Source organism: Mastigoproctus giganteus, chromosome 3 (assembly GCF_048544385.1).
Source record: "Mastigoproctus giganteus isolate SK-2022 chromosome 3, ASM4854438v1, whole genome shotgun sequence".
In the NCBI taxonomy this organism is placed as follows: domain Eukaryota; kingdom Metazoa; phylum Arthropoda; class Arachnida; order Uropygi; family Thelyphonidae; genus Mastigoproctus; species Mastigoproctus giganteus.
In genome coordinates this window covers 200,367,717-200,394,282 of record NC_143577.1, presented here as the reverse complement: position 1 = coordinate 200,394,282, position 26,566 = coordinate 200,367,717, and the positions used below count along the sequence as shown (strand labels likewise).

General features: G+C 37.1%; 1 protein-coding gene across 5 annotated transcripts in view; it reads right to left on the bottom strand.

Moving 5' to 3' along the window:
- The window catches only part of LOC150088570 (uncharacterized), a 453,076-nt gene that overhangs the window by 223,363 nt on the left and 203,147 nt on the right, over positions 1 to 26,566 (bottom strand). For all 5 annotated transcript variants that reach the window (XR_016546740.1, XM_090369575.1, XM_090369576.1 and 2 more), the window contains exon 11: positions 18,540 to 18,629. Coding sequence is in view for 4 of the 5 variants with exons in the window: in XM_090369575.1 (XP_090225701.1) it covers positions 18,540 to 18,629 (90 nt within the window). In the remaining variant the exon portion in view is untranslated. The remainder of the gene's footprint in view (positions 1 to 18,539; positions 18,630 to 26,566) is intronic.

The window sequence follows — 26,566 nt, the reverse complement described above, 5'->3', positions numbered from 1 at the left end:
GCAGTGATAGCATTTGTGTTGCTGTTATTAACTCTGTATTCTTTCGGCCAATTACATTTGCTCTTCCACTCATTCCCATACACTCTCTCTTTCCCTCATGCTAGGTCACTCTTTCTTTCACCAAAGCTACCATTTATGCCCCTTTTACCATAATTCCTAGTTCACTCAGTGGCCAGCCTATTCATTCTGTCTTACATTCTACATTGCATTCCCTTGCTATTAGCTTACTGATATTTTTCAGCTAATCTGCCCAGTCATCACTCTCACCACAGATGCAGTTTGGATCATCAGTCAGCCCTAAGGAGATTAGTTTCACCTTTAGGGAGACATGACCTGTCAATATAAATGTAAAAAGTCCACGGGCATACCACATTGGTGGCTTTGGGCTAACCATTGCTACCTTGGCAGAAACCTTTTGGTAACCAGACCTCTGGTTTCCTGCTTCCACTTTGTTTGACATTGCTCATGGAGCTTTGTGGCTATTCTTTTTCTTTTAGCATTGAAGGTGTTGGCTGTATCAAGGGCTATCTCCAGAAATTCTGTGGGTATGCCCTTTTTAAATCTATAATATAAGCCTCTTTTGGCTACTTCAAGGTAAAGTGGGAGAGTCTCCATGTGGACAGCATGGCCTAGATGAGCAAAACAGCTTTTAAACTTAGCTCTGATGAGTCTATGAATAGCCTCCAGTCCTGTGGGTTGTGCTCTAAATTCAAAGCTGTCATCAAACCATTGACATCACAGCAGGCAACAAGGTTGTTTTCACTTTTTAAAATATGGAGTCAAAGTGTTCTGCCTGCTCCTGTACACAGACACCTTGACATTTAGTTGCAGAAGATTCCGATGTTGGAGCCTTTATCCCAGAAGCACTACTTTATCTATCGATAGCTCCAGGTCTCGAATTAGCTCACTTAGTTCACCTTGAGTGATTCTGTGCGACTCACTCGGCAACTCAGGTTCTGGCACAAAATCAGGATCCTGTGATGTTGAAGGCCCAGGTTGACCATCATTCCTGTCCCCATCTTCATCAGACTCCAGACCATCCCCATGTGCCACTGGTCGGATAGCTGATGGGAAGTTGGGGTATTCCACAGTCCACTTCCTTTTTTTTTGACAAGCCATTCTGAAGAGGAGGCACCATGCAGAAATACCAGTCATTTACATGATTTGAAGGCTCCCTCCAAATCTTTGGGATGGCAAAAAAGCAATGAATGTCCTTTGTTATTCAACCATCCACGGAGATTTACAGCACGCGTTGCAGCATATATGAGGTATGCAGGGTTTGTCTTCATCCCCTACTTTACAGCCAAAATAATGATAGTAGGCTGTCTTCACAAGTGGCGTCAATTGGCATTTCTGAGTAGAAAATCCAACTTACGTTTATAAAGGTTTTACATATGCATTAAAAATTAGAAATTATTAGGTAACTGGCAGATATATGCTAAACGGTATATGCTCTTCAGGATGCACACCGTTTCACTATTTCAGTAAATGTACTGAAATAGTATATATATGCTGCCATTAGCGTTTCAATAGTTTCCTGTCCAATTTTTTTTTTTTTTATTATATAAATTTAAATATTAGCGTTACGGCCAAAAGTTTACAAACGTGGATTAATTTTAAGTACAGGAAACTGTGGCACCTATGTTAGGTTACCTATTCTTTAAAGTTACTGATGGTAGTCGCCGTTGAATTTAAGACAAAGGCCAATTACCATGTAATCTTGCTGCAAGGACTTGCCATCCTCCCCGTGGCAGCACGAACCACAAAATCAGAAAGACAGAGTTTGCTGCCTTAGTCAAGAACAAAGGTGGTGACCTCTCACGGTCCAAGAACTATCAATGTGGTAATGGTTTTCTACTAAGATAGTCTCATAATAGCCGAACAAAAAAAAAAAAAAAAAATTTAAGACTAAATTAGTTACTAGTTACAAAAAGTTATACAACTGAGGTGTTGTATAGTCCATGTAAGCAAAGATTAATTTTATTTACAAAAATATATACACCATATACAAAATGGTTCTGTCTGAGTTTGCTAATCTACCCATATTGTGTCATTTAATTTTTATCTATGAACCTGTATGAAATATTGTTCTTAATAAGCTTATCTTTTAAAATTCTGAGTGCTTCCATTTTAAGTCTACTGTTATTGCAGATTTTGATTATTCTTATGGCTTGTGAGGTAATTATGTTTCTTTGAACTTTAATAGGTATGTTTGAACTCCAATGGCTAAGGTGTATTGTTTCGAAATTATATTCTTGTCTTTTATCATAGATTCCTATTTATATCTGGTTAACCGCCTTAATATTAATGTCTCGAAATGTTACCTTGGTGTTATTTCTGTTTTGTTAAGGTTAGATCATTAGGATAGATATCCTTTTTGACCTCTTCTAAGTTGCTGTCAAAGGAAATCATGTTGTCAATGTATCTGTATGTCTTAATTTTGTAATAATTATTTTTGTTATACTCCTTTTTGTAGTGGTGTAGGAAGAGGTTCGCTGCTTGAACTGAGAATTTTGATCCCATTGGGACACCTATTACTTGTTTATACATGTATTTGCCATCGGGTATGTAATTATTTAATAGGTAGAACTCTGTGTATACTGCCCAAAGGCTGTCTTTTATTTTTAATTTTTCCTCATGCTCTCTATAGTATGTGTCAAGTACTATTTTGAGTTTGTCTAACAGAATTGCTGTAAATAGATTAGAGAAATCATGTGTTCTATTTTAGTTGTGTTTTGGTGTTCTTTTATATACTTTATCACTTCGGCATTACTATTTATAATCCAATTTTCTTCAATGTTCATGTATATTTGTTTTAGTATTTTTTTTGAATTTATTGGCTATGACACTGGTGTAGCAATTTCTTGCACTTGTAATAAATCTGAAGCTAACTGGTTTTTTATGGAATTTGGGTATCATATATAAGAATGGAATCTTAGTATTGTCTATTCCAGGGGTGGGCAACCTTTTTTGAATAAAAGGTCATATTCATTTTCGGAAATAGTGGAAAGGCCGCACCGATCCTTCGAGCCACTACTTACAAAAGTAAAACATACTTAATTATCAGTGTTAAATTTTATTATATATAACTATAGAAAAGGCAAATAAATTTCAATAAAACATACATATTTACAATATTCACATCATAATACATCCACCTACATTTTATATGAATACAAAATTTAAAAAAATATAATTAAAGATAAATTATTTTCTAAATTGTTATTCAAATGAAAATTTATAGCAATTATTTAACATTCTCTCTGTGTATTATACAAGAATAATTAGAAAAAAACTGTACTATTGTAAAAAATAATTTAATGAGTTAACTAATGAGTTGAAGATTTGATGCTTTGGTGGTTGAGTTGTTTACCAAAAAAGATGTCTCGGCTAAAACTACTTCAATTGCACATTTTTAATGAGCTAAACTCATCAGAATGCATTGGTTTCAGCCGAAACATCTTTTTTGATAATTAACTAATGAGATTTTTGGGTTTGTTTTTTATTAGATAGCAACTGGTTATTAGGCTCCATCTTACTTGTATGCAACTTGAGTTGGTCTTCTAAATGAATATCAGATATCTGAGTCCTTAAATGACTTTTAATTTGTGTAAGGCATGAAAAAGTTGATTCGCAACAACATGTAGCTGCAAAGCAAGACAGCAGTCGACGAGCATGTTGACGTAATCGTGGGTATTCAACTGCATTTTTCCATATTTCAATAGGATCTTTTTTTGTATCAAAAAAAAGTCTTTATCATATTATCTTCTCCTAATTCGATTAATTCCATCTGTAGTTCCGTGGGTGCCGTCAGGATATCAACTAAATGTGGCTCATATGCCAATTTCATTTCTAAAGTATATTCTTCGAAATCAGAAAATCTATCATTGTATTCTTCAATTAGCATGTCCAATACGGTTATGTAGTCTTTGAAAGTGTCACATACAACATATTTCTGCTCCATTAACATATTTTTTAGATGAGGGAAATGTTCCCCAGATATTTCTGATTTAGAGAAAAGAGTTTTGAAAAAAATTAATTTTTTTCGAAATACCTGAATTTTTTGCCACATGTCATATATATCTATATATATATATATATCTATATATATATATATATATATATATATATATATATATATATATATATATATATATATGTGTGTGTGTGTTTCGCTCTGCAAATAAACATTTAATTCATTTTGCTTTTCCATAATATCACGAAAAAACGCAGCATTTCTACAAAATTCTTCATCTAATAAATCACATTCTTGTTGTTCCTCGTAAAAGTTTTTAATTTGTTCTGGCGAAGCTAAAACTTTTACTAAAATTTGTCCTTTTGATAACCAGCGCACTTTACAATAATATGGCAAGTCAACATTATATGTCTCATCATCCAATATAAGCATGCTTCGAAAGTGGCGATGTCTTAAAGCGTTTACTCGAATAAAGTTAACAATTGCAATAATTTTGTCCAAAGTATTGCTCAATGTGGAGGATTTAGCACAAAGGTTTTGTTGGTGTAATATACAGTGGAACGAAATTAACTTTTCTAAATTGGGCTTTTCTTTTTTTAACAATGAAATTGAATCCTTACTTTCCTCTCATAGAAGGTGCACCGTCCGTGCATACACTCACCAGGTTACCAAGGTTTAGTCCTCTCTCAAGACACATTTCTTTAAAGTTGTTAAAAATATCAATTCCACGAGTTCTTCCAGTGAGCGTAACCAAAGCCAGTAGTTCCTCGTAACAATGAAAATCTTCAGTTATAGCACGAATAAAATATAACATTTGAGCAGAGTCATTTCTATCAGTGGTTTCATCTAACGCTATTGAAAAATATACATTTTTAGAGTGAATTATTACCTGAAGTTGTTGTCCTATATTCTGAGCTAATTCATGTTGTCTATTTGTTATAGGTTTTCTTGAGAGAGGTAATTGTCTGTATTTGTCAACTTTTTCCAGATCTAAACATACTACTGCTTCCACAATACATTCTTTTATCATTTCGATGTCACTAAATGGTTTGCTTTTTTCCAAGTGCATGCACTATTTTGTATGTAACATCGGTTGCAGAAGTTCCTTTTTTTTTTTCTTTTTCTTTTTTTTTATGTAAACCCCAAACACGAGAGGTATTAGAACCTATAGTACTTAGTACTGTGCTTGGGTTGGAGGTTGAGAAGACGAAAGAAGATATTTGTTGACATTGGACTTGAACTTCTGTAGACTGTAATTTTCAGGAAATACGTATAAAGGAAGGTTGTTCCAGAAAATGGCAGTTGAATGAATAAACGAGGAAGATGAAAAGTTGGTTCTGTGAGTTTGAAGTTAGACAGTAAATGGATGTTGGCTGGTGGTGGTGGCACGGGGTTCGGACTGTTTTGAAAGAGAGAGAGAGAGCAGGAATTATAGAAGCCAATTCAGAAGAAAAGTGCCCATGGAAGTATCTGTAGAAGAAGCATGCAGCAGAAACAGTACATCTATGAGACAGTGAGTGGAGAGACTCTGTTAGAGAGGAGTCATTAATAAACCTAAATGTCCTCTTCTGATTGGAATCTAGAAGCCTGAGAGAGGTTTTGGGGGCACCGCCCCAAATGTGGGAACAAAATTTCATGGTAGGGCGGATTTGCGATTTGTACAAAGTGAAAAGCTGTTTGGAAAAAAAGTAATGCCGAGAATGAAAGAGAAAACCAAGTTTTTTAGATGCAGAGGAAGCAATATTTGTAATGTGCTTGTGCCAAGAGAGATTAGGAGTCAGGGTAATCCCCAAAAGAGATATATCATCTTGCCTAGAAATCAGAGTGTCACTAAAGATAAGCATAGGAGCAGAAGAATCCTTTTTTGCGAGACATAAGACAAGACTGAGTTTTAGAAGGATTGAAATCAACTAAGTTGTCTTTGCCCCACTGGAGAATTACCTGGCGATCAGCATTTAAGGAATTGGTAGAGGATATTCAAGAAGTTGAAGCTGATTGAGCAGGGCAAGGTTTCTCAAAATGGAAAGTGGAATGCAATGTGCTATTATCAGCAAAACTATGGATAGGATTTCCAGTCAATGGAAGAAAGTCATTAATATACAAGAGAAAAAGAGTGGCAGAAAGAAATAAACCTTGAGAGACACAAGCATTAGGGGAGAAGTTAGAAGACAGAGAGCCATCTACCATCACCCTCAGTGAGTGATCAGAGAGAAAACTAGATAACCAATTACTAAAAACAGTTGCCAAACCATAAGATGGAAGTTTATTTCGAAGACCTTTATGCCAAACACGATCGAAAGCCTTGGAGATGTCAAGAGCCACTACTTGTGTTTCACCGAACCTTTCCATTGAATTAGTTCATAAATGGGTAACATAAGCCAGAACATCACCATTGGTCGACATTGACAGAATCCATACTGGCGATCGTTGATTAGACGGTAGGTTTCTAGGTAGTTTAAGAGTTGGCGGTTAATTGATTTCTCCATTACTTTAGAAAGAGTAGAAGTAATTGCAATGGGATGATAACTGGATGGGAGGGATTTGTCACCCTTTTTAGGAACTGGCTGAATATGGACAAATTTCCAAGCAAAAGGAAAAACACCTTTGGAATAAGAAAGTGAAAAAAAGGTGGGCAAAGAATAGGAGTAAGTTCAGGAGTACAGGTTTTGAGAACAAGTGGAGAAATACCATCGGGACCTGGAGGTTACTTAACATCAAGATTCGTCAAAACCCTTCTGACATCCTTTTTAGCATTATCATTAGTAGAGGCATTTGATGCAAGAAAGCAAGCTTATGCAGCATCAGCCAAAAAAAAAAAAAAAAAAATAAATAAATAAAAAATAACCACTTCCACTTCACCCCTCTCTGTTCGTTCGAAATACCTGTCCAGCTGAGCCTTAAACTTATTTAGACTATCAACTTCCACGACAAGGGACGGAAGTCTGTTCCACCAACCAGCCACCCGCTGGCTAAAGGCAAATTTCCTCACATCTATCCTACATCTGTCTTTCCTCAATTTGAATTTATGCCCTCTCAGGTGATTATTCTGAGCAAGAGGAAGAATCCCATCAGCATTGAGCATGCTCAAACCATTCAGGGCTTTATACACCTCTATGAGATCACCTCGCTGGTGCCTAGTCTCCAGACACTGTAATTTGCAAAACTTATGCCTTTCTTCATAAGAGCACCCCTTTGTTCCATTCACTAATCTTGTTGCCCTTCTCTGTATTCGTTCCAGCATCTCTACATATTTCTTGAAACGAGACCTCCAGACCTGTATACAGTACTCTAGGTGTGGACTGACCATTGCCTTATACAAGGGAATAATCACCTCCTCATCCCTGCTAGAAAAATTCCTATATATCATCGACAATACACCATGAGCTACTCTTGCAGCCCGTCTGCACTGCTCAGAAAACTTCATATTTGCCTGCACAACCACCCCCAAGTCCCTTTCATTCTCTATCACTGTCAGTGTAGTACCACACAGTTGACAGGTTGCTCTGGGGTTGCTGTTTCCCATATGTAGCAACCCCAGAGCAACCTATCAACTGTGTGGTACTACACTGACAAGGTCTGACACGAACATACCTTGTCAGTGTAGTACCACACAGTTGATAGGTTGCTCTGGGGTTGCTGTTTCCCATATGTAGTACTTTACATTTGTCAATGTTAAACTTCATTTGCCACATCTCAGCCCATCTGCTCAACCTTTCCAGATCCTGTTGCAGCAGCATAGCACCAGTACTGTTCTTAACAACCCTGCCAAACTTTGTATGGTATGCAATCTTGAACATTAAGCTTGATATACCATCATCAATATTATTTATAAATACAGAAAACAATAATGGACCCAACACTGAACCCTGGGGGACTCCACTAATAACATTAATCCACAATGAGCAGTGTCCATTGATTACCACTCTCTCTGTCTTCTCCCCCTCAACCACCCCTTTATCCATAGCAGCAATTTGCCTCCAATGCCACACTGCTCCAATTTGTGCAGCAGTCTTCCATGTGCAACAGTATCAAAAGCCTTACTAAGATCCAAGTATATAATATCAAAGTTATTCCCTACATCCAGTTCTTTTGTGACTGCATCATAGTAGCCAATCAAATTGGTCAGGCAAGACTTCCCCTTAACAAAACCATGCTGTGTCTGAGCTATAACTGAAGTCTTGTCTAGATGATCCTGCAGTGCCTCTTTATACAGTGCCTCCATTAATTTTCCGGGAACAGAGTTAAACTCGCAGGTCTATAATTACTTGTGTTGCCCTTTGATCCTCCTTTGTGAATTGGGGTCACATTTGCACATCTCCAGTTCACGGGTACTTCCCCTGAGTCCAAGGAAGCTCTCATAATTATGGCTAAGAGTTTGCTTACTTCCTTTGCTGCCTCCTTTAATATAACTGGATAGATCCCATCCACCCCAGGTGCCTTTCTTGTATTTATCTTCAACAATTTCTCCTCCACTTTACTCTCAGTTATTACAATATTCTCCAGCTTACTGGCAGAGTTGAATACGCCTCTGGCATTCCACTCGCTGAATAACTCCTCATATGTGAATGTCGATGCAAAATTCATTTAGTTTGTTACCTACCTGAGCAGGATCATCAACAGTTGACCCATCGATATCAAGTGGACCAATCTGATTCATCCCCTTTCTTCTAGAGTTTACATAAGTGAAGAACTCTTTGCTGTTTTTCTTTGCATCCCTTGCCAAAGATTTCTCGTAATCTGCCTAACCTCCTTTGTAACTTGGTTACAGATCAACTTGTATCTATCATAGGCTTCTGTGTCACATGTTAATTTGTATGTATCCCATGCATTTTTCTTCTCTGCCATATGTCTCATTAGTTCATTTGACATCCACTTAGGTCTAAACCTTGAACAATATTTCTTGGTTGGTATGTAAAGCCTAATAGCTTCCAAGATATGTTCTTTGAATGCTTCCCATTTTCAATTTGCTCTTGGTAACATCATCTGTTGGTCCCACTGTATAGAATTTAAATACTGTCTCAGTCCATCGTAGTCGCCTTTACGAAAGCAATAACCCTTCCCCTTACCCCTAATGGTATTTACCTCTGAGTAAATCCCACTTCAGCACATTGTGATCACTGCCACCTAGTGGTTCATTTACCTGCAGATTCTTAATGCATGAAGAATCACTACTGATAATCAAATCAAGAGGTTTACTCCCTCTATTGTCTCTCGAACATGCTGATGTAGAAAACAATCATCCAATAAATCCACAAAAGCCTTGCTAGTGTGTGAGTGACTAGACCCCAAATTCCAGTCATTATCTGGGAAATTAACATCCCCCATTATAAGACTCTCTGATTTACTGGCCCACTCTATTTCTCCGTAAAATTTCTTATTATACTCATAGTCATTAGGCCTATAGCACACTCCTACTCTCAATTTTGATCTCCCAATGCTTATGTCACACCAAACTGACTCGACACTGCACTGTCCAGCAATGTCGACCTGGCTTCACTTCCTTGGATTTTATGTATTTCTTTACTTATAGCATAACCCCTCCTCCCTTCCTATCCTGTCTATCCCTTCTGTAGACATTGTACTCCCCAAATTCCAGTTCTGCATTCCTTATATCTGTGTGACACCACGTCTCTGAAATCCCCACAATATCTGCCTTTGATGTTTTGAGCAATACCTAAAATTCATTTACCAAACTCCTAGCATTGGTGTACACGCAATGTATACATGCACCTGTTCTTTTTCTTAGCTACCCTAACACAACCCATGTGTTTACTTGTACCCCAATGATTCCCAGCAGTCTCTGAAATATCATGCATCTTATTTTCCAGGCTGCGGCTCATTCCAATAGAAGCAGTGCAAGAATCACTTTCACCTCTGCCAGAGGCTACTGTTAATCTATTAGTCCTTGTATCCCCCCAATCTAGCAGTTTTCTGACCCACTAACACTGCCTCGATAGCATCAGCAAACATTCTTGCATCCTTTCTATTTAAGTGTATCCCATCCCTGTAGAAGCAGTCTCTCCTGTTCACAAGTACAGACCAGGCTGAAAAAAATTCTACCCCTTGAGCCTTGCACAATCTTTGATGGAAGACCACAGGAGGCATTGAATGGAGCGTGTTGGGAATGGTGGGAGGTGTTTTACCAAGATCATTAATATATGAGTTGGAAGAAAAATGGGATACTAGCAGGTCAGCTTTATCCTTGGCTGAAGTGACAACAGAACCATCTGGTTTGGACAGAGGTGGGAGCAGAGATGGGCAAAAGTTGCGGCCAATAGCTTTGGCAAGGGACCAGAATGCTCGGCTACCATTAAGGCAAGAAGGAAGTTTTCCATTCTTAGCCTGTTCAAACTCTAGTTTGGACTGATTAATAACTGCTTTAGAATTGTTGGAGCTTTGATGTAGGCAGAAAATGAAACTAAAGAATTAGAAACAAGCCAATTACGATATGCAACATTCTTCTCTTGAACAGCCTTAGCACATTTACTGGAAAACCAAGGTTTAGATAAAGGACAAGATTTTAAAGTGGAGTGTGGGATAAAGGATTCAATTTCTGCAACAATAATTTCACTGACACAATCTGAGCAAACTTTGACATCAGAAGTTTTGAAACAGTAATCTGACCAAAGGAAAAGAAGAAAAGAAATCTCGCAGGTCATCCCATTTGGCATTCTTGTAATGCCAAACAACATGAGGTTGGTAATAACCATGAGATAAAGGCTCCATTGGAGAAGAGACAATCACCAAGTTGTGATCTGAAGTGCCTAAAGGACCTCTCACTTCAACCATGTACTTGAAGTACTTCACCCATGAAGGGTTGTTTGTGAGAAAAAGATCGAGCGTGTTGGCTGAATTAGGGTTGTCCGGTATTCTTGTAGGTAAATGAACAATCTGTGCAAGGTCATTAGTAATTGCAAAAGCCTCAGCATCTCGACCAGCTGGGTCGGTGTGACTAGAAAATGGAAGCCAGCTGGAGTTGTGAACATTAAAATCACCAAGGATAATTACCTCACTGTTAGGGAAGTTGGACTGGAGAAAGTCAAGTTGCAAAGAGAAGTAGTCAAAAAGCTCCAAGTGACTGGAGTCAAAAAGCTCCAAGTGATTGGAGTCAAAAAGCTCCAAGTGGAGTTGGGAGAATGGTAGAGACAACAGATGAATTTTACACAATGAGGTAGAGAGATTTTAAGCCAGAGAAGATCAAAGAGAGTAGATTCCAAATTGCCAAGTCTCTGACAGGGAATATCAGAACGGACATATGCACAAGTACCACCTCTGAGGCAAAAGGAATCATACAGCGAATAATTTGGGCATCTGAGATGAGCAGTAGTTGAATCAACCGATAACTGAGATTCTGTCAGAAAAAGTACATGGGGTTTGGCAGACTGCAAGTGGAAATGGACATCGTTAAGATTAGAATTGAGACCATGTATATTTGTGAAATGAATTAGGAAGTGCTTGCTTAATAAAAGCACCAAAAGCCTTTTCCTGGTGCTGTTTTTCTTTCTTCATTTTTTGAAGTGCAGAAAATTATGGGCTTCTCCTTCTAATTTTACATATTTATGGTCCTTGTGAGATAGATAATGTTGATTTGCATTGTATTTTGTTAATGTTGTTAGTGCTGTATTACATATCAAACAAACCATTTTGTCTTTCACAGAAATAAGAAAATACTGCATCTCCCAATCTTCTTTAAATGTTCTGTTTTCTTCATTCAACTTTCTTTTAACATTTTTGGACATGATGAGCAATCTAAAAATTAAGCAATTGTGAAATCAAACCTAAGAAATTACAGGATTACAAAATTCAAGACAAGAATACATACGGTTGTCAAAATATTCACAGTTACAAATATGCACATAAAAGCAACAAATAAAAAAAATCACAATGTCACAATTTAAATTTTAAAATAAAAAACTATTTTCATCAAATTATTAACTCTGTTAAAATATTTTTTTTTATTTTAACAAACTTAACAGAGGATTAGAATTTTTTCTTTTATTAAATAGCTTTTGTTTTTTATCATTTGTGGTACATAAAAACGATTTTTAAATAAATAGGAAAAGTTAAACATGATATATTTTACTTTTTAGATCAAAAAATTTGTATTTTCCTTTTTTCAATTATCTGAATAACGTTTCTATATTGTGAAAAAAAAAAATATATAGCTTTTTATTATTAAAACGTTTTGAATATTTAATTTTAAAAAATATTAGTTTAAAAGTAGTAGGATTATTTAATGATTTTATTTCATCTTTGTGTGACAAAAGCCGCACATAAGATCTTAGAAGGCCACATGCAGCCTTAATAGACCAGATTTGCCCACCCCTGGTCTATTCTAACTTTTGCTCTTTTGTGTAATGCTAAAATCTTGTTCAATGTGCTTCTCATATTATTACTAATTGTTTTGTATGTGTTGCTTATAGTTACTTCATTTTTTAGTGTTTCGGCATAGAACTTTTTTACATATGATCACAAAGTTATTGGTGGTTTTATCCACGCCAGTAATTATAAATTTGTTTTATAATTCTCTAATTTTGCTATTAATGTTTACATAATTAATTGTTGCCGTTTGTTAAGTGCTTTTGATAAGGTTTGTGCTGTCGTCCAGTACATTTCTAATCGAACCGTTGAAATCTTCGATTGGTATTTCATATTTAATGGATAGTTTGTAACTAAACTATAATAGGTCACAGTATACATTTTTTTTTTTTACTTTATTCCAATTATTTTTGTAGTTGGGCCTATATTTAAATCCCTGTTTCATAAGGGTCCTTAAATCTTTATCTTCTATTATTTCTAAATCGCCTGAGAGGACATGTTGATAGTCTGTATTGATAAATCTTTTGTACCTGGAATGGTTGTGTAACAATTTTGTGTTGTTTCTAGTTATTTTGCTATGGTTTTACAATTGCAGATCTTTAATCTGATAGGAGATTAAATCTAGGAATAATGATAATCCTCTGTTTCAGTGGTAGTAATAAGTTTTGGTATTTTTCGAAAATATTTTTCCAATTAACTAGGTCAAATATTTTCAAAAAATACCAAAACTTATTACCACCATTGAAAAAGAGGATTATCGTCATTCCTAAATTTAACCTCCAATCTCCTATAGGATTAAAGATCTGCAATTATACTGCAAGTCCTTGCAGTAAGATTACGTGGTAATTGGCCTTTGTCTTAAATTAAATGGCAACTACCGTCAATAACTTTAAAGAATAGGTATCCTAACGTAGATGCCACGGTTTTCTGTACTTAAAATTAATCTACGTTTGTAAACTTTTGGCCCTAAAACTAATATTTAAATTTATATAATAAAAAAAATAAAAAAAAAAAATTTGGACAGGAAACTATTGAAACATTAATGGCAGCATATATGTACTATTTCAGTACATTTACTGAATTAGTGAAATGGTGTGGCATCCTGAAGAGATACTGTTTAGCATATATCTGCCAGTTATCTAATAATTTCTAATGCATAGGTAAAACCTTTAAAAAACGTAAGTCGGATCATTAGTTTTAAATTTAATATTCAGTTATTAAGGCCAGTGAGCCTATTTTATTGTAATACTACTCAGAAAGTAAGTATAATTGTTAATATTTTAAAATTTAAATTTAACGTATATAAAAATACATTCTTAAAGCTAGTAAATCTTGGAATAAAAAACTATTCAGAAAATAAATTGTATGAAAATAAATATGGAGTTCTTAAAGCTAGTAAGTCTATTAATAAAAAACTAATAAAAACTGTAGTTATAAGGTGAATATTTTAAATTTTAGATTTTAATAAAAATTTGAATTCTTAATAACAGGGAGGCTATATGGTAAAAACTATTCAGAACATAAAATTGATGGTTAATATTTGTTAAAATTTAAAAATTTAGTTTGTAATATGAATAAGACGATTAAGGTAAATACCATTCAGAACATAAAATTGTTGGTCAATGATATTCTAAATTGCAAAAAATTGAGCTCTTAAGGCTAGTGAGGCTATTAGAGTTGATGGTCATTTCAAAATTAAAAGTAGACATAAAAAATTCTGGATACACAAAGAAACAAAGATAACCCTAACCAAATAGCGAATACCTACCTAATTCAGGGCCATCACTAATATGGATGGTAAATTGCAACTAATGTATTTTCTGCAATCATATTCTATTTGTTATCCTTCCCCTTAAATTTTTCCCCCCCAACACTCTATGCTGTTAGTGCAATACGAGAGCAGGAGTGTCTTTTGCTGTCCTAAGTACTTACCTAATTTCACCTTCCACTTGCTGTATAACCAGTCATGGAATACGGGCAGAAACTACCCACACTTAGAAATGTCAATACATAAAAATATTTATAAATACCTTTGCAGCTTGTGCAAGATAAGCAAGTATTTGATCACAATTACAATAAGAATAATAGCTTACAAACCACTTGAATATATATATATATATATATATATATATATATATATATATATATATATATATATATATCCATAAAAATAAATTAGAATAAGAATTAAAAATAATGCCAGCAGCATGGCAAGACAAGAGCAAAAATAGTCAAAATTAAACATAACAATCAAACCAACAGGAAGGGAAGAGAGGGGTAACAAGAGTAAAAATATTGCAGCAGAAACTAAGATAATTTAGAACATCTAAATGTAAGGATAATAAAATAATAATTCATTAATTTCGAAAGCCAATTAAGTAAAAAATTTAATGGCAACCCCTCTGACGGACACCAGGTCCAAATTTATGTGAAATATCACCAACAGATATGTAAACCACTACAATAAAATAAAACAAAAATAAACCAAAAAATAGACTTACCATTATGCACCATCTCAACAGAGGACCACAAGGCCAATAATGGTCAGGGAATTGCTGCATTTTGATCGCTAGACAAATCGCCGCAAAGGCGAGTTGATCGACAGATCAGTCCACGATTGTTATGTTTAATTTTGACTATTTTCGCTCTTGTCTTGCCATGCTGCTGGCATTATTTTTATTTTTAATTCTTATTCTAATTTACTTTTATGGTTATATTTCAAGCATCATGTAGAGGAATATGCTTTTTGCTGCCTCTGATGTTTGCTTTACACATTTTTATTTTATTTTTAGTACGAAAGATTCAGTTTAACTATTTTAAACGTTATTCAAATATATGTATAATTATATCACATGACAGTAATGGGCAAATTGCTAACGCTGCACCTGTGCTGCCATCCATAGTCCATTTTTCGTCTATATAATCTGGTTAAGATTACTTTTGTCAGTAGTCTGGCTTTGCACTGGAGTGCTTGTATCTGTTCTATTTTTTAATTTTTGCTGCTTTCCACCGCTATTCAAGTCCTCTGCATTGGCGGTTTCATCTGGGGATCGGGTGGCGGACTGATCTTTCGATCGACTCGCCTTTGCGGCGATTTGTCTAGCGATCGATATGCAGTGATTCCCTGACCATTATTGGCAAGATAAAGTTTTTAATTTAACTAATTAAAAATACATAACTATTTTGTTTCATTCTTCTGAGGTTATTACATGGTTTTTGTAATTTTGGCATATCGGGGGATATAGCAGCAATATTTCATTAGTCATACCCAAGTTACGCAATCCTCGACTTACGTAAAAGTCCTGGAACATATCTCTTATGTATGTCGGGAACTTACTGTATTTTTGGATTAACCGGAAAATCGATTATCCAGGAATATTTTTTTACCATCTATCACAGAAAATCGACAGCGCACACGCACGCGCACACAAACACACACCCCACCCCACTGGGTGGTGGCCAGATTCCCTTAAAAGAACTGACATAAAGAGCAATTTATGTCTTTTGTCAGTGCTTTGTTCAACACAGTTGCACATACACTGATGAGCCAAAACATTATGACCACCTACCTAATATGATGTTGGTCCTCCACGTGCAGCCAAATCAGCTCGTACCCAGGGAGGCATGGACACTACAAGATTTCTAAATGTATCTTGTGGTATCTGGTATCAACACGTAACCAGCAGATCCTTTAACCCCTGTAAGATGGTTGAGATGCTGCAGATCGGAGTTGCTGTTCCAACACAAACCACAGATGCTCGATGGGATTGATGTCTGGGGAATTTGGAGGCAAGGACAATACCTGGAAGTCTTCCTCATGTTCTGCGAACCAGTCTCAAACAACCCAGGCAGTGTGGCATGGTGCATTATCCTGCTGAAAGATGGCACTGCCAGAGGGGAAAACTGTTGCCGTGAAAGGGTGTACCTGGTCAGCAATGATGTTTAGGTTAGTGGTATATATCAGAGTGCCCGGCACATAGATGACTGGACCCAGGGTATCCCAGCAGAACATCACCCAAAGCATGATATCGCTGCCTGCTTGTTTTTTCATCCCATGGTTCATCCAGGCAGCATCACTTCCCTAGGTAAACAATGCACATGTACCTGGCCGTCCACATGATGCAACAGGAAATGTGATTCATTGGACCAGATGACTTTCTTCCGATCACTCAAGGTCCAGTTTCGATGCTCGCATGCCCATTGTAGGCGCTGCTGCTGGTGAACTGTGTTTAGCATGGGCACTTGGAGTGGCCTGCGGCTACACAGCCCCATTTTCAGCAGGGTTTGATGTACTGTGTGTGTGTTGTGACAGGGGGCATAAATTCAAATTAAGAAAAGACAGATGTAGAATAGATGTGCGGAAATTTGCCTTTAGCTAGCGGGTGGTTAATTGCTGGAACAAACTTCCATCTGTCGTTGTGGAAGTTGATAGCTTGAATAAATTTAAGGAGGAACTGGACAGGCATTTGGAGGGAATAGTGTGATTTTTTTTGGCTGATGCTGCATAAGCTCATACATTTGCTTTCTTGCATCACATGCCACTGCTACTACTACATTACGCCTGTCACCAACATTCCAATTACCAGCGAGTTCGCCACAGTTGACTTTCTTTGCAATGTACCATCTGGGAGAGCCTTCATTCACCTCGAGCATCGATGAGCCATGGCTGTCTAACACCTCGCCAGCAGTTTGTGGGTTCCCCTCCTTAGACCACTTTCAGTAGTTACTAAACACTGCTGACCATGAGCATCCCACCAGCTGTGCCGTTTCAGATATGCTATGACCCAGTCGTCTGGCCATTGTCAAACTCACTTAAGTCCGCTGCCTTTCCCATCTGAAGACAAGGGTAACACTGATTAACGGAGCTCAGTATCAGGTGTTTTTTATACTGTGTCCAGATCCGCACACGTGCCATAGTTCAACTGTTGCTTCGATTTGCATAACGACTCGCTGGTCATAATGCTTTGGCTCATCAGTGTATATTATTAAAGCCAAAATTTATCAGAAACCTATGCACACTGACATGTTACACTTTCAAATCTGACCACAGTCACAATGTAATGTAATTTATCTGATCAGAGTCACAATATCAAAAACTCAGTTTTAGAAACTATCTTTACATATCAGTGTAAATTTCTGTTTTCATGTTGTGTTATCAGTAAAGTTATGCCAAGAAGATGCAGGGGAGTCAAACAATCTCACAGGAAGTGAGACTGCAAGAACCATTTCTTACTATGGCATTGCTTTGTGCAAATTCATCATTACTACACAACCGAATTTTTAGATACACTGAAGTTTGTAGACTAGGCATCATTATTATAACATCTCTTATTGTGAAATCCTCCAGAATGAGTTGCTTTCCTCTTATGCTTCAAGTAATTAACACTTCCCCATTGTTACTCATTCTCAGTTGAGAATGAGTAACAATGGGGAACTATTTGGCTTCTAATCAGTGGACAAGTTACCCAAGGTACAAGATCTAACAACCTGGCTGTGACTTATTTACACAATATGGCAGATGCCAGAAGGTGTACTTCTACTAATAAAATTTTATTAGTCTAAGAAGCTCACCAATGACAGGCCAAACAGCTTTGAAATGGTACAGTCTGGGTGATGATACTCAACTGATGATTTGTAACAGCAGACTTTCCATAAGAGGAAGTGTTACTTATTCAAAGTGTAAAAAGGCAAGTCATTGTGAAGGATTTCACAATATGAGATGTCATAATAATGATGTCTAATGGGCAAAATTCAATTTGTCTTAAAATTCAAATACGTAGTAATGATGCATTTGCACTAAATAATATCATAGCTTGAATTTTTTCAGAATTTTAGGCTTTCTACCCTAAAAATTTATTATTCATTCCTTACTATTAATTATGCATTTTTCTATGCATAGCATGGGTATTAAAAGAATCTTACTAAAGGAAAAGCTTTTACCTTTGGTAACATAGCTGACAATGTTGTTATTTGAATAATTTGTTTTCCATCCCATCTAATGACCTTCAAAACTTACATTAAATTTCAGTTTAATTCACCAATCATTATATATTTATAACTTCACTCAACTTAAATGACTTAAATTATGACTTCGATAATTTAAATTTACCTATATTCATAGGTAGGTTTGATATATGTATCTTAATCACTTTTATACTGTAATTTCATTAATAAATAACACAAGAAAACCCAGGGTGAACTAATTCTTAGGTTCAACTTAAAACAGTTTTTGGAGTCCACTTACTAGATTCTTCTGAATTTGTATGGTTGGAAATATCCTCTCTAAAGCCTCCCTTGTTTTTCCTTGTACAGTATGAACTTCAAACCTCAGTTCCTAAAATTACAGAATTATGTATGAAAAATTACTGCAAGGAAAATTGTTGGAGTAACTTCAAAATAGCTTGATCTAATACAAGTAGGTCCTTCCTATAATAAATTTTGGTACAAAGTTTAATACTATATGTACATCATATTATTATGCAGCAAATGAAAGAAATTGAGCCAGCTACTTATAAATAGTATAATTCTTCAGTAAACTCATACATAAATTCTCTTATTTAAGAGAACTTGTGCATAGGTAAGGAACATTAGGAATTGTATTATATATATATATATATTAAATGTAATATATAAAATCATGAGTATTAAACATGTAGTTTCAGTTGATGGATAAAAATAAATAAGCTAGGTATGACAAATGCACCAAAACATGCAAAGCAGCAGTAAAGGATGCAAACGTTTATATAAGTATGTAAGACTTGAAGTCTGATAAAGTTTGTGTAGATAGAAGTGAAAAACACACGAAGTGCCAAGTACTAGAAGGGTGAGGATAGCAGAAAAAAAGAAGTAATGTAGGCTTGTAAAACGAGAAAGTATGTGAATATCCTATAAGTTATGATGAATTAAGAGAATTATAGGCTGAATTGCAAAGCCAATTAGAGGTGAAGAAATTGCAAAGTAAAATGATTAATACCAAATAATTAATCAAATAAAATAAAAGGTGGGACAGATATCATCAGATATGGGTGAGCAAATTTAGTTATAAGCCAAATATAGGGATAACAAAAATTCAAAAATCTGATGCCAGGTGAAGTAAATATTGATACTATTGATACATAGTCAGGTATTTCATTAGGAGACTACACCTGACCAAGTATCAGGAACTGGGTACTTGTCCATAACTAATGGCAGTAATGATATCAAGAGTAGTAGACCGGCAGAATTACTAAACAAGTACAGGTCAATGTTGAAAAAAATTTCGTGATGTAGGGTTGAAATTGAAAGTGTCTGCAATTCTGCCCAGACACGATAGGAGGGAGTATATGATGAGAGCCTTGTCAATCAATTCGGCCCTGGAAAGATTGTGCAAGGCTCAAGGGGTAGAATTTTATTCAGCCTGGACTGTACTTGTTAACAGGAGAGACTGCTTCTACAGGGATGGGATACACTTAAATAGAAAGGGTGCCAAGAATATTTGCTAATGCTATCGAGGCAGTGTTAGGTGGGTCGGAAAACTGCTAGCTTGGGGGGAGACAAAGACTAATAGATTAACAGTAGCCACTGGCAGAGGTGAAAGAGATTCTTGCACTGCTTCTATTGGAATGAACAGAAGCCTGAAAAACAAGATGCAGGATATTTTAAAGACTGTTGGGAGTCATTGCAGTACACAAGTAAACACACAGGTTGTGTTAGGGTAGCTAAGAATAGAAACAGGTGCATGTATACTTGCGTGTACAACAATGCTAGGAGTTTAGTAAATAAATTTGATTAATTTGAGGTACTGCTCAAAACATCAAAGGCAGATATTATTGGGATATCAAAGACGTGGTGTCACACAGATATAAGGAATGCAGAACTGGAATTTGGGGAGTACAATGTCTACAGAAAGGATAGACAGCATAGGAAGGGAGGAGGGGTTATGCTATTAGTTAAGAAACACAAACTCCAAGGAAGTGAAGCCAATCAACGTCGCTGGACAGTGCTGTGTTGAGCCCATTTGGTGTGACATAAGCATTGAGAGTAGGAGTGTGCTATAGGTCTAATGACTCTGATGAGTATAATAAGAAACTGTACAGGGAAATAGAGTGGGCCAGTAAATCAGAGAATCTTATAATGGGTGATTTTAATTTCCCAGATATTGACTGGAATTTGGGGGCTGGTCACTCACACACTAGAAAGGCATTTGTGGATTTATTGGAAGATTGTTTTCTACATCAGAATATTCGGGAGGCAACTAGAGGGAGTAATACTTTTAATCTGATTATCAGTAGTGGTTCTTCATGCATTAAGAATCTGCAGATAAATGAATCAATAGGTGGCAGTGATCACAGTGTGCTGAAGTGAGATTTACTCAGAGGTAACTACCATTATTGGTAAAGAGAAGGGTTATTGCTTTCATAAAGGCAACTATGATGGACTGAGACAGTATTTAAAATTCTATACAGTGGGACCAACTGATGGTGTTACCAACAGCAAATTCAAAATGGGAAACATTCAATGAACTTATCTTGGAAGCCACTAGGCTTTACATACCAACTAAGAAATATTGTTCAAGGTTGTCAAATGAATATTGTTAAAAAGATGTCAGATGAACTAATGAGACATATGGCAGAGAAGAAAAATGCATGGGATACATATAAATTAACACGTGACACAGAAGCCTATGATAGATACAAGTTGATCTGTAACCAAGTTACAAAGGAGGTTAGGCAGGTGAAGGCAGATTACGAGAAATCTTTGGCAAGGGATGCAAAGAAAAATAGCAAAGAGTTCTTTACTTATGTAAACTCTAGAAGGAAGGGGATGAATCAGATTGGTCCACTTGATATCGATGGGTCAACTGTTAATGATCCTGCTCAGGTAGCTAACAAACTAAATGAATATTTTGCATCAACATTCACACATGAGGAGTTATTCAGCGAGGGGAATGCCAGAGGTGTATTCAACTCTGGCAGTAAGCTAGCGAGTCTTGTAATAATTGAGAGTAAAGTGGAGGAGAAATTGTTGAAGATAAAGACAAGAAAGGCACCTGGGGTGGATGGGATACATCCAGTTATATTAAAGGAGGCAGCAAAGGAAGTAAGCAAACCCTTAGCCATAATTATGAGAGCTTCCTTGGACTCAGGGGAGGTACCCACAGACTGGAGATGTGCAAATGTGACCCAATTCACAAAGGAGGATCAAAGGCTGACACAAGTAATTATAGACCTGTGAGTTTAACTTCTGTTCCAGGAAAATTAATGGAAGCACTGCAGGATCATCTAGACAAGACTTCAGTTATAGCTCAGACACAGCATGGTTTTGTTAAGGGGAAGTCTTGCCTCACCAATTTGATTGGATACTATGATGCAGTCACAAAAGAACTGGATGCAGGGAATAACTTTGATATTATATACTTGGATCTTAGAAAGGCTTTTGATACTGTTGCACATGGAAGACTACTGCACAAATTGGAGCAGTGTGGCATTGGAGGCAAATTGCTGCTATGGATGGTTGAGGGAGAGAAGACAAAGTGGTAATCAATGGACACTGTGCACCTCCGTAGCCAGGTGGGAAGAAGCAGCAGTGCATAGCACACACTTCTTGATTAGACCGGGGTTCGAGCCCATCACCACCAAATACGGAGGACGCGGAAAGGTCAGCAAATGACCACCGCATATCCCCAGAGCAATATGGCCTTAGTGCTAATGCTCCTAAAAACCAAATAATAATAACATAATGGACACTGCTCATTGTGGGCTAATGTTATCAGTGGAGTCCCTCGGGGGGTTCAGTGTTGGGTCCATTATTGTTTTCTGTATTTATAAATGATATTGATGATGGTATATCAAGCTTAATGTCCAAGTTTGCAGACCATACAAAGGTTGGCAGGGTTATCAAGGACACTACTGACACTATGCTGCTGCAACAGGATCTGGAAAGGTTGAGCAGATGGGCTCAGAGGTGACAAATGAAGTTTAACATTGACAAATGTAAAGTGCTACATATGGGAAACAGTAACCCCAGAGCAACGTATCAACTCTGTGGTACTACACTGACAGTGGTAGAGAATAAAAGGTCCCTGGGGGTGGTTGTGCAGGCAGATATAAAGTTCTCTGAGCAGTGCAGACAGGCTGCAAGAGTAGCTCATGGTGTATTGTCAATGATATATAGGAATTTTTCTAGCAGGGATAAGGAGTTGATTATTCCCTTGTGTAAGGCAATGGTCAGGCCACACCTGGAGTACTGTATACAGGTCTGGAGGCCTCATTTCAAGAAGGATGTAGAGCTGCTGGTACGAGTACAGAGAAGGGCAACAAGATTAATGAATGGAACAAAGGGGTGCTCTTATGAAGAAAGGCTTAAGTTTTGCAAATTACAGTGTCTGGAGACTAGGCACCAGCGAGGTGATCTGATAGAGGTGTATAAAGCATTGAATGGTTTGAGCATGCTGAATGCTAATGGGATTCTTCCTCTTGCTCAGAATAATCACCTGAGAGGGCATAAATTCAAATTGAGGAAAGACAGATGTAGGATAGATGTGCAGAAATTTGCCTTTAGCCAGCAGGTGGTTGGTTGGTGGAACCGACTTCCATTCCTTGTCGTGGAAGTTGATAGCCTAAATAAGTTTAAGGCTCAGCTGGACAGGTATTTCGAACGAACAGAGGGGTGAAGTGGAAGTGGTTTTTTTTTTTTTTTTTTTTTTTTTGGCTGATGCTGCATAAGCTTGCTTATGCAGCATCTTGCATCAAATGCCTCTACTAATGCTAAATGATCCTGCTTCTTTAACCAGTGCTTCCATTAATTTCCCTGGAACAGAAGTTAAACTAACAGGTCTATAATTACTTGTGTTGCCCTTTGATCCTCCTTTGTGAATTGGGGTCACATTTGCACATCTCCATTCCATGGTACCTCCCCTGAGTCCAAAGAAGCTCTCATAATTATGGCTAAGGGTTTGCTTACTTCCTTTACTGCCTCCTTTAATATAACTGGATAGTCCCGTCCATCCCGGGTACCTTTTTTATATTTATCTTCAACAATTTCTCCTCCACTTTCCTCTCAGTTATTACAAAATCATCCAGTTCACTGCCAGAGTTTAACTCACCTGTGGCATTCACCTCCCTGAATAACTCCTCATGGGCAGATGTAGATGCAAAATACTCATTTAGTTTGTTAGCCACCTGAGAAGGATCATCAACAGTTGAACCATCAATATCCAGTGGACCGATCTGATTCATCCCCTTCCTTCTAGAGTTTACATAAGTAAAGAACTTTTTGCTGTTTTTCTTTGCATCCCTTGCCAAAGATTTCTCGCAATCTGCCTTTGCCTGCCTAATCTCCTTTGTGAGACCAGCTTATATCTATCATAGGTTTCCATGTAACCCATTAATTTATATGTATCCCATGCATTTTTCTTCTCTGCCAGTGGCTACTGTTAATCTATTAGTCCTTGTATCCCCCTCCCAAGCTAGCAGTTTTCTATCCCACCTAACACTGCCTCGATAGTATTGGCAAATATTCTTGCACCCTTTCTATTTAAGTGTATCCCATCCCTGTTGCTGCAGTCTCTCCTGTTAACAAGTACAGACCATGCTGAAAAAAATTCTACCCCTTGAGCCTTGCACAATCTTTCCAGGGCCGAATTGATCGACAAGGCTCTCATCATATACTCCCTCCTATCGTGTCTGGGAAGAATTGCATAATCTGAATATGTTGGCAAGGAGGTGAAACCTTTTTTTCTCTGCCACATTGAGGTACCACATAATTTACGTTTTTCTGGAATTACTGCTGCCCATATGCAATACCTTGAATTTACCAATGTTGAACCTCATTTCCCATTTCTCAGCTCATCTGCCTAATTTTTCTAGATCTCAATTACCATCATTAACCGCTTAACCAATCTCCGTATCATCTACATACTTAGATAAGCTTGTTAAGCCCCAGACTACTGCAGCAAAGCAATGGACTCTGATTGTAGCTTGGAGAACTGAAGGGGAAGTTCTCCTATGAATCACAGCCTTGTAAACTCTGCATTATCAAAATAATCGAGAAGCTCCGAGTATACAGAGTATGTTCAGTAGCGCAAGCTTATTGAAAACAAGCTGCTTTTTCCATAAATTGTAAAACTGTCCACAATAGTTTTAAATAAATTATCTTTATTTTATATATCATAAAAGTTATAAATGGTAGATACATCATAATGTGCCACTTATGCAGACTATCTGGAATGGAACTTTATACAGCCACCGAGCATGTCTTCCTTTATGTTCAGTGAAAGGAGTATGAGAAAATTTAGCGTGAACAAGCATTCTCATTAGCATTTAGGAGAGCTTGAAGAACAAGGTGGTTTCCCTCAAAGGAATTAAACTGGCAAGGTGGGGACCAAAAAGCTCTCGGCAGCCCACCCAATGCCATGCCAGATACTCACTTGTGCATCAGGCAACAAAGCAGAATGCACTAATTCCATAGGAGTTAGTTATTGTTGATGATTCTATTGTGATGAAAACAGGAAATATATTGTGGAAAAAGGATAGGTGGAATAGAACCAGGGTATGGCTACCAGGGACAGTAGCATTAGTAGAGACACATGATGCAAGAAAGCAAGCTTATAAAGCATCAGCCAAAAAAAAAAAAAAAAAACCCTTCCCTTTCACTGATTCATTTGTTCAAAAAATTTTTGTCTAGTACTGCCTTGAATTTATTTAAGCTATTAACTTCCACAACAGCAAATGGAAGTTTGTTCCAGCAATCAACTACCAGCTGGCTAAAGGCAAATTTCTGCACGTCTATTCTACAACCCTCTTTCCTCAGTTTGAATCTATGCCCCCCCCTCAGGTTTGTAATCTGAGCAAGAGGAAGAACCCCATCAGAACTGAACCAGCTCAATAATCCATTCAAGGTCATATGCCTCAATCAGATTGCCTAACTTGCCTAGTCTCCAGAAGCTGCAATTTGCAGAATTTAAGCCTTTCTTCGTAGAGTACCCTTTTGTTCCCCTCATCAATCATGATGCTCTTCTCTGTACTCATTTAGCAACTCTACATCCTTCCTAAAATAAGACCTCTAAACATGTACGCAGTACTGAAGGTGTGGCCTGACCACTGCCTTAAACAAAGGGATAATCACCTCCTTATCCCTGCTAGCAAAATTCCTGTATATCATTGACAAGACCCCACGAGCTACTCTTGCAGACCATCTGCACTGCTCAGAAAACTTCATTCTCCACTACCCTAAGTGTAGCACCACACAATTGGTTCATTTCTCTGGGGTTACTGCTACCATACGCAGTACTTACTTTGCATTTGTGAATGTTAAATTTCAGTTGCCATTTCACAGCCCATCTGCCTAACTTTTCTAGATCCTGTTGCAGTAGCACACTGCCATTACTATCATTAACAATCCTGCCAACCTTTGTGTCACCTGCAAACTTGGACATTAAGACTGATATAACTTCATCAACATCATTGATAAATATACAAAACAACAATGGGCATAATGCCAAACCCTGGGGGGCTCCACTAGTAACACTGGTCCACAAAGAGCAGTGTCCATTGATTACCACTGTCTTCTCCCACTTAACCATACATTTATCCATTGTAGCAACTTGCCCTTAATGCCATACTGCTCTAATCTGTACAGTTGCCTTCCATGCACAACAGTATCAAAAGCTTTTCTGAAATCCAAGCATATGATATCAAAATTATTTTTTGCACCCAATTCCTTTGTAACCACATCACAGTATCCAATAAAATTTGTCTGACCAGACTTTCCCCTTAACAAACCCATGTGTCTGACTTATTACTACAGTTTTGTCTAGATGATTCTGGAATGCATCTTTCACTAGTGACTCCATTATTTTACCTGCAACAGAAGTTAAACTAACAGGTCCGTAATTACTCGTGTCACCCTTTAATCCCCCTTTGTGAATTGGAGATACATTTGCACATCTCCAGTCTGTGGGGACTTCCCCTGAGTCCAAGGATACTCTCATAATTATGGCTAAGGGTTTGCTTACTTCCTTTGCCACCTCCTTTAATATAACTGGATAGATCTCATCTACCACAGGTGTCTTTCTTATGTTCAGTGTTTAACTTCAATTTCTCCTCCACTTTGCTCTCAGTTATTACAAAATCATTTAACTCCCTTTTACAGTTTGATAAACATCTGATCCTTTCCTCCTTGAATAACTCCTCATGTGTGAACGTAGATACAAAATACTCAATTAGTCCGGCAGCTATCTAAGAATGATCATCTACAATCAAACCATTGATATCAAGTGGACCAATCTGATTC